The sequence below is a fragment of the Engraulis encrasicolus genome, chromosome 2 (genome assembly GCF_034702125.1).
Source record: "Engraulis encrasicolus isolate BLACKSEA-1 chromosome 2, IST_EnEncr_1.0, whole genome shotgun sequence".
Lineage (NCBI taxonomy): Eukaryota > Metazoa > Chordata > Actinopteri > Clupeiformes > Engraulidae > Engraulis > Engraulis encrasicolus.
The window spans coordinates 40,799,320-40,809,319 of record NC_085858.1 but is presented as its reverse complement, the minus strand read 5'-3'; the positions used below and the strand labels follow the sequence as shown (position 1 = coordinate 40,809,319).

The 10,000-nt window shown below is 44.5% G+C and overlaps 1 protein-coding gene across 1 annotated transcript in view; it reads right to left on the bottom strand.

Annotated features, from left to right (window-relative positions):
* Positions 1–10,000, bottom strand: part of tlcd3bb (TLC domain containing 3Bb) — a 31,787-nt gene that overhangs the window by 14,120 nt on the left and 7,667 nt on the right. Inside the window, exon 4 of the mRNA XM_063188799.1 lies at positions 612–837. Within this exon, the coding sequence (XP_063044869.1) occupies positions 612–837 (226 nt within the window). The remainder of the gene's footprint in view (positions 1–611; positions 838–10,000) is intronic.

Below are 10,000 nucleotides of genomic sequence, written 5' to 3'. Positions count from 1 at the left end.
CTATTCTCAGAACAATAGCCATTATAGCCACACACACACACACACACACACACACACACACACACACACACACACACACACACACACACACACACACACACACACACACACACACACACACACACACACACACGCACCAGGACACTCACTCAGGGGCCATACATTATTTTAGACAAAAGACTATACATGGCTTACACACACACACACACACACACACACACACACACACACACACACACACACACACACACACACACACACACACACACACACACACACACACACACTAAACCATAAATACAAACACAGACAAATGCACACCCTGTCTGCCTGCACTGATACCCAACACACACAGGCACTGTTAGAGGAGATTAGAAAGGGAGAGAGAGAGAGAGGGGGAGAGAGAAGGAGAGGGAGAGCAAGTAAAGCAGAAGGAGAGAGACAGAGAGATTTAGAGGAGAAAAGAAGGAGGAGAGTACAGCGAAGGAGAGGCAAGAGAGAGAGGGAGAGAGAGACAGACAGAAAGAGAGCAGAGATGAGTAAAGAGCTGGATAGACAGAAAGAGAGAGAAAGGACAGAGAAGAGTAAAAAGCCGTAGCGACTGTAGTTACCACGGAGACGGGGAAGCAGACAGTGACCATGACGACGTGGTGCAGCACCATGAGGAACTCGCGGCGCAGGTAGCTGAGGAAGGCCGTCGCCGTGGGACGCGGACCGTTCTCCACCTCCTCGTGACCTTTGACCCGCAGCTTGTGCCAGTGGCACAGGAACATGGCGTAGATGTCATACGCGAAGTAGGGCACCGCAAACAGGATGTAGGCGCTGGTCAGCCAATGCCTGAGGAGAGAGACGGAGACAGTTACAGAGATATAGTGTAGTTACATAGAGATAGGAGGGTAGTTAGCTAGCTAGCAGGATGTAGGCTAGCTATAGGCGCTGGTCAGCCAATGCCTGGAGACGTAGACAGTTACGGTTATATACTGTAGTTATACAGGTAGGAGGATAGTTAGCTAGCTAGCAGGATGTAGGCTAGCTATAGGCGCTGGTCAGCCAATGCCTGAGGAGAGAGACGGAGACAGTTACAGGGATATAGTGTAGTTACATAGAGATAGGAGGGTAGTTAGCTACCTAGCAGGATGTAGGCGCTCATCAGCCAATGCCTGAAGAGAGAATGATGAAGACAGTTGGAGGGAACAGAGACACAAAAGACATGTAGAGTAGAGTTGAGTAGAGTAGAGCAGAGTAGAGTAGAGTAAGTAGAGCAGAGTACTTTTATGAATCCCGAAGGAAATGAGGGTGTCTGACAGCTTCCATTGATACACAAATACGAAAAATACACAATACACATAATTGTACATTACAGTAAAAGTACCTGTATAGCACACTCTTGACTACCATCATCCGCCTTACATACACACATGCTCTCTCTCACACACAAACACACACACTCACCCCCAGGTAGTGAAAGAGAGAGACAGAGAGCAGGGGAGATTAAACAAGAGCAGAGAGGCAAAACCATAAAAGGCAAAAGACGAGAGGAGCGTGGAAGTGAACAAGTGAGAGGAGGTGAAAATAGGATGAACTCAGATTGAAAGTTTATTTTTGATCTGATGAATGATCCCCATACTCAGGAGCCAGAGTCAGGAGAAAAAAAACATTTCTGTTGGGAACATTTCATTTCATTTCATTTTCTGATCTGATCGGCGCATCATCTACTCTGCTCTCAAAACCCACTTCCTCTGCCACAACTTTTTTTCCATTTCAAACACATTTCTAATCTAAAACTTCTGTCGTTCTGGCCTTTACTAGTTTGAAGCTAAAAGCCCAATGAACAGCCAGTAGTCTCTCTGGAAAAAAAACAAAAACATAAAAAAACCACTGTAAAACCACAGTGGTATTTTGCACTAAACCACTGCAGTATACTGTACTAAACCACAACAGTTTACTGTACTAAACCACAACAGTTTACTGTACTAAACCACAGTGCTACCATACTACACTACTGCCCGTTCTACTACACAACACTAAATAACAACTGCCTAGTCTATTACTAAACCACACAATAAACTGATACCCTGTTCTATGACACCACACCCCTTAAATCACAGTAGTATACGGTCTGGACCACTACACTACCACACTAAATCACAGTAGTGTACTAAGCCATAGCTCTACCACACCATACTACTACCTTGTCCAGTCACCAACAGGAGCTACCATACTAAACGACGGTGCTACCATACTTAATACTATACCACAGTAGCATACCAAGCCACCGTTCTACCTCACCACACTACTACCGTGTAAATATAAATCACAGTAGTGCACGAAGCCACTGTGCTACCACACTACTCTGCTACCTTGTGAATGTAAATCACAATAGTGTACTCAGCCACCACACTACTCTGCTACCTTGTAAATGTAAATCACAGTAATGCACTAAGCCAAAGCACCACCACACTACTCTGCTACCTTGTAAATCACAGTACTGTACTAAGCGACCACACTACTCTGCTAACTTGTAAATCACAGTACTGTACTAAGCGACCACACTACTCTGCTAACTTGTAAATCACAGTACTGTACTAAGCCACCACACTACTCTGCTACCTTGTAAATCACAGTACTGTACGAAGCCACCACACTACACTGCTACCTTGTAAATCACAGTACTGTACTAAGCCACCACACTACTCTGCTAACTTGTAAATCACAGTACTGTACTAAGCGACCACACTACACTGCTACCTTGTAAATCACAGTACTGTACTAAGCCACCACACTACTCTGCTACCTTGTAAATCACAGTAGTGTACTAAGCCACCACACTACACTGCTACCTTGCAAATCACAGTAGTGTACTAAGCCACTGTGCTACCATGCTACATTGCTACCTTGTCCAGTCACCAACGGGAGCCTCTGCGTGTCCCATTCCATCGTGTGCTCAACCACTGCAATGAGAAATCAAGTGACATGACATGACGTGATATGTTAATAGAGTTCATGGGGTGCAAGGGTAAGGATGGAGGTGGGGGTGGGGGTGGAGAATTAGTATGACTATGGGGATGAGTATGAATGAGGAAATTAGTATGACTATGGGGATGAGTATGAATGACGATGGGTGTTGATTAGGGCAGTATAACAGGGCAGTCATAGGTAAGCGGTTAGGCCGTCAGACCTCTAGCCCAAAGGTTGCCAGTTCAATTCCCGACCTGCCAGGTTGGTGGGGGGAGTAATTAACCAGTGCTGTGGAGTGCTGTGTCACAATGGCAATGGGAGTTTCCCATGTGAGCTTTCGGCTTTCACTTTATGGGGATTGTGTTAATAGTTACTAGTTATATATTAGTTATTATATATTAGTTATTAGTTAGTAGTTGTGAGTTTGGGATGACCAGTAGAGTGTATGGAATACCAACGAGTTTAGTTCAGCGGTAGAATGTTAGCACAGAATCAATAGTGCTGAGCTATCAGTCTAGTGCAGGAGTGGGGAACGTATCTCTCAAGGGTCATTTACGGCCGTCATATCCGCCCTCCAACAGAATTTTAATTTTATGCAAATGACATTTGCGAATTCTATGACGTTATGTTTTCAGAGGACCTACTAGTGAAGGTGGGGTCTGTTGTAAAGAAAGGCCACCTTCAATACAGACCAGTGTTAATTTCGTCAACCATGACTATGACTAAAATATTTCGTCAATGCCCTTTTTTGATTTTTTTGTTTCCCAACCAGGGGTACGTGTACCACTAGGGGTACGCGAGCACATTGCAGGGGGTACTTGGAAAAATATAATTTTAACAAATACATGGAGCTTAGTTACATTGGGATAGAGAAAGCGATATAAAACTTGACTTAGGGGGTACTCATGGCGCAACGGAAATGCTTAGGGGGTACACAAGACAAAAAAGGTTGGGAAACACTGATTTAGACTAAGACTAAGACTAAATTGGGAATGACTAAAATATGACTAAGACTAAAATTGATTTTGGTCATTGTGACTAAGACTAAATTTTAGAAAATGAGAACCAGTGTGTGATGAAGGTTTATTCTGTACAGTGTGTTAAAAAGAGAAGCAGTGTGCGGAGAAGGTTTATTCTGTACAGTCAATGATATATGTTAAAAAGAGAAACAGTGTGTGGAGAAGTTCTATTATGTACAGTGTTGACTAAAATGACTAAAATGACTAAAAATTGACAAAGACTAAAACTGATTTTCGTCATTTATACTAAGACTAAGAGTAAATTGGGAAGGCAATGACTAAAATATGACTAAGACTAAATAAAAAAAAGCTGACAAAATTAACACTGATACAGACCTAAACTGCAGGGGGAAATCCTGGTCTGTGTTCATAGTACGGGCCTTGGAGGACTTTATAAAATTTGAAGAGGCCCCTCGAATGAAAAAGGTTTCCCACCCCTGGTCTAAACCTTTAGCTCAGCTGTATCGTCCTGTGCGTCCGTCCCATGCCCAAATTGGAGCATAGAGCTTGAAAGTCCCGCCCCTTAGTTCCGCATTTCACGGGACCTAAGATGACCATCTAACAACATGGTAGCGAGTAAATATCTTCTGATCTCAGTGATTATATGCGCTGGGCTACGAATATGCTGTTTAAGAGGCTAGATAAAGATTATTCATGCAGAAGTATCATTGTTTTGTTCCGAGGCCGTCTGCATGAAAAATGTGAAGAAAGACAGCTTTCTAAAAAGTTTGGGGGTTCGTACGAAAAATTAAACAAAAATATCAGAATCAACATATGTGGAGCTCGTGTCACAAGAAGGGGATCGAAATATCATTTCAATACCGCCATTGGATTACATGCTACGATTTTCGGCTAAAGACGTCGTTGAGGTCCCATGAAATTGGGGGAAGTGACGTCACTTTCAAGCTCTATTGACTGGCAGGTCGGGGGTTCGAGTCCAGAGTGGCAAACTAGCTACAGTAGTTACAGGCAGAGGTGTGACCAAGTCACTAATGTGCAAGTCACAAGTAAGTCTCGAGTCTTTCCACTCAAGTCCGAGTCAAGTCACAAGTCAAGACACATCTGACCAAGTCAAGTCCAAGTCCAAGTCGTACCCCAGCCAAGTCAAGTCCAAGTCTCATTTTTTTTCAAGTCCTTAACAAGTCACAAAGGGATTTTCTACTTGCAATCACAATTTCGATCATAAATTCATTAGTATAATAATGAGACCTGAGTAAAAAGATGACAATTACTAAAACAGTTGCTGAGAAATCAGTCTACTGCTTGTGCTGTGTATGTAAAATGACATTTAAAATCATTTTTTTTTTCACATAAAAATACATTTCATGTGAATTTGTACTTAAACAAAGGAGCAACCATATGCCAAATATGTACTGTCCAGTGGGCAAATAGTCCTGTTTGCAAGAATGTGTGCGTATGTGTGTGTGTCCGTTCCATCATCTGATGGCATAAACCTACTCCACTACTCCACCCTGGTCTTGGTGGTGGGCCGGTCATATCTAGTCAAGGTTGTAAGTTATACAGACTCTAGCATCATAACGCTAAGGACAGGACTATGGTTAACTTTTTCACTAGGAGCACAGGCAGCGCCGCTGACCGCTTTGGCTGGAAGGTTTTGTCAAGACATTAGGGGGCCATATTACACTTCCAACCTGAAAACGCGGATTCACACTTTCAGCGTACTATGTTTGAATTTACCCACAAAGGCCAAGGGTGAAAGTAGTAGCCTATTCATGTCTTACAGGTGCTACCAAACCTCCCCCCCCCTCTCTTTACTGTAGTGTAACACTCGACTAATGTAAACATTTTGGTTTGGCTTTAAAAGACGCCATTTTCCCTAAGGTACCATATTAAGCTCATCATTCTCATCAAGATATGACATACAGCAGGGGTAATCAAATTTCTTTTTTTTTAATTGAGCCCTGTGTGTGTGTGTGTGTGTGTGTGTGTGTGTGTGTGTGTGTGTGTGTGTGTGTGTGTGTGTGTGTGTGTGTGTGTGTGTGCGCGCGTGCGTCTGGGGAGTGGGGCTACACATGTGAGACAGGATGATGAGTTAATAGCACAGCTCAGCAGGCAGCCCTGTCTCAGCTGGTCCATGATGTTCACTTCATCCCATTATCTGTGAACCAAAAGCTGAGCATTGACAGTGTCATAACTGTGAACCCACCAATGAGCACATGCATGGTGCAGCACTAGGCTATAGTCTATAGTAGACACTTGTCCATATGGGCTAAGAAATGAGGACAAAGTAGGCCTAGTTAGTTGGATTAAATTCCTGGTAAAGTAATGATGAATTTCCTGAATTTCCCCCTGGGGATCAATAAAGTTACTCTACTATTGTTGAAGCTGATATCGGCATTGTGGCTTTCCCCCTCACATTCTCGCCGCAATGGCCCATCACCAACCATTTTTACTGCGTCACAGACCAAGTTAACTAGAACTTCGTTTGCACAGTCATTAATCCACATCTTGTTAATTATATTAGGCTACTAGACTATTCGCCAGCACGCTGTCAATTAAACATGGCGTTAGCGCTGCAGAATGTCAGTTATGGCAACGAGGCAACCTTCTGCGCTTCTACAGTGTAGGAAGAAGGAAGGTGTGTAATGCCCTATCCAACATTTCGCTCTCATTTTTCCCGAACGAATATGCGCCTCGCGCCATGCTCTCGTCTCCCTGTTCTCCCCAATCGCCCTCTCCTCCCCCTCAAAGGCACTTGTATGCTGTTCATGCCTCTTCAAAAAGATTAAGTTCACCGTCCAGGTCATAGATTGTAGCCAAACAAAGTTCTGCTTCTATGTTTCCTAATTTTTGTTAATTTGGAAAACAGGGTTACATCCCAGTTCTCCAGTGATGGCGTCTTGTAGCTCTAACGTGTCATTTCCAAGCAGCGGTAATTGCGACTCCAAACTCCCCCAAAATACCAAACAAAGCATGTATAGTTTGAACTGTGAGAAACATAAGATAAAGCGGTGTCGACACCACGAGATACAAGGTTCGCGCGCGCAATGATTGGGCTGAGAGCAGCACGCGAGAGGGAACATGCCTTTTATCCACGGGAGCCGACCCATGCCCATTGCGCTGCTCAGCAGTAGCGTGCGACCTCTACCTCGCATTACATTTAAACTTCACGATAGGCTGCATTAAAGATTGCGTTTGAACTGATGTGGCTGACATGATAGTGGGTCAAGGCTGAGTTTTAAAACTTTCAAGGAACAGGTATGGCATTATCTTACCATTTGACATATGGGATACTGCTGCTCTGCTTTCAGCTGGCTGAGGCGGTATTCCAGGAATCAAAGATAGCTCTGGTGTCCTTAGAAATGTTTCGATTCAAGTCATCGAACAACAAGCAGTGAGGTTCGGGGCGCATAGCTTGTTTATAGCCCTCAAGCGCAAGCTTTGCGGGAAGCAGCTTGCGCTTAGTTTCTTCAAAGTTTTTCCAATAGCCATGAAGTATTCCTCATCTCGCGCCTTGACCAATTATTTGACAATTTTGGTCGTTTGTCTTGTCTCTTTGCAAGACTGTCATGAATAGGCTATAGGCTAAATTATTTCCCTTTGGAACCATTCACCCAGCATCTAAAGTAGGCAACCGGTGGAGCTCTTTTGATGGATGCAAGACCACTCTGCTCGCCTATTTTCGATTGCATGCTGGAAGACTAAGACATGTAGCCTATAAACGTGTCTTTTTGTATTGATTCTAATACTCAACCGATAGTGGCTGGTCAATGCAAAGAATGTTACCGAGAGGTTAGGCTACTCTTTCTGAGAAGCGCGAGCTTAACATGCATTTTCAGCGCGTGGAGTTGTGGTCGTGATATAGCCCTGGGATATCAAGCCATAGCCTACGGACACATCCTGGGTTGGGGAAAACTTAAAAGCAGGCCATATTCGTAACGTTTACCTCGCCACATATCCATCATAACGTGGTTTTGTCCGCGATGGTGGAAATTATTCGCAAGGCTGAACTTCACTTTGAAGTGACTGACTCGCAAGCATGTTGTGTGTGGGAGCGGAACATACTGTAACTGCCTTCGGGGGCTGAAGGCAAGCGCATTCATAAAGGACAGGGAAAGCAAAACGGATAGGCGTACTCTTTTATAAAACAACAATAGATTAAGTCCTGTGGTTCGGTTATGTCAGCAGTGTGTGCTTTTTTATTTCAACTGCTTAAATAGCCTAATGTTCAACAATCAATGTCCATCACCATTTAGCTAAAATATTTAGACAATTGGTTCTCACTGAATTTCTGTCGTAAGCGAGGGGCGAGAGAGCGAGAGCTTCACGTGTGTAGCTTACATACGCGTGTTGCACATCACAGCGCCCCACCACACACACTTCCTACATTGAACATTGATAGAAAATATTTGTTGATCACAGTGCAAACTTCCATAGCCTACCCTATTAAGAATGCAAAATGAGTTGGGGCTGAGAGGGAGATAAATTAACTTCCGCGATGGTTTAAAATGTAGGCTATGTTTGTTCTGGAGACTCGCAAATGGTGTTTCACTGTTGCCACTGGTCGCCGCGTCCGGCCGCATCTGGCCGCCAATGGCATAGCACTGCTTAGGACAATGGCCCAATTCGAAACGGGGAAGGCAGCTGTCCTTCCAGTGAGCTAACTGGACATCGAGTCATCAAGTGTGAATCGAAACGAAAAATTGCTTTATTTCCTCTCTCGGCAGTTGACTGCATTTGTGGGCGTAACGAGGATATTTCGAGGATACATCAGATGCTGACTTCGCTGCCTTGGTACCCAACATGCTGTGCGCCACCTCCCTCTCAACCGGAAACTTGAAAAACAAACATGGCTACTACCCAAGCTACTACCTTATCATACTCTTTATTCTGACACTTATGTATGTAGATATTGAAAATCGAATGCATAAATCAACATTGTAGTATCTAAATATGCTGTCGCTAGATCTATTTATAGCCTATTTTACGATTCCGCCGTCTGACGATCATTCACCGTTCAAATAGCATGCGTAAGCTAAGCGCTAACATGATGAACGTAACTCCCGCCATAGAATCGCAAGAATCGCCGTAACATCAAATGCGCAAGGCGGCGCACTCGTTAGTGCCGTTCGTAACGGCTGCCTCATCAGCTAACTGATCAGTGACCTGTTTATGTAGGAGGAGAGTCATCGAGTCACTGCCTCCCGTTTCGAATTCAGCCAACGACGTGATTCAAACAAAGAATGTGGGCGGGCTGTTGCATTCTGAAAACAAGGGTTGGACTTGTACTTTTTTTTTAGACCCAACATGGCAAGTCACGCCAAGTCATTGGAAGTTACAACTGTCAAGTCCAAGTCGAGTCCCGAGTCAAAGGCGTGCAAGTCGAGTCGAGTCGCAAGTCCTTTCTGATCTTGAAATTTCAAGTCGCAAGTCTTCACACGCGCTGACTCGAGTCAGACTCGAGTCCAAGTCACTGGACTCGAGTCCACATGTCTGGTTACAGGCAAGGAGATTAGAGCTAGGAGGGTGTACTGACGTCATCAGAGCGTAGTACGAGTGATAGTTCTTATCCAATCTCAATTCTTTGGTTCCAGGTGCAAATGAGAGTAGGGGTAGAGTGTGTGTGTGTGTGTGGGGGGGGGGGGGGGGGGGGGGGGGGGTGCAGCAGTTATGAGTTTAGCATGATGTGTGTGTGTATGCACGTGTGCCCGTGTGTGTGCATGCTTATGTCTGTGTGTGTGTGTGTGTATGTGTGTGTGTGTGTGTGTGTGTGTGTGTGCACGCGTGTGTGCACGGGTGTGTGCGTGCATGCATCTGTGTGTGTCTGTCTGTGTGTGTGCGTGTGTGTGTGTTTGATTCCCAAACAGCCGTTCCACAGTGAAGTTAAATGGCCATGAAGCAGAACAACAGGCTGAGAGCGGTGTGACTAACCTCAAACACACACACGCACACGTACACATACACACACACACGCAGGCGCACGCACACACACACACACACACACACACACACAAACACACACATACACACACACACTAAATCTGTTCTGCTTAAGGTCACTT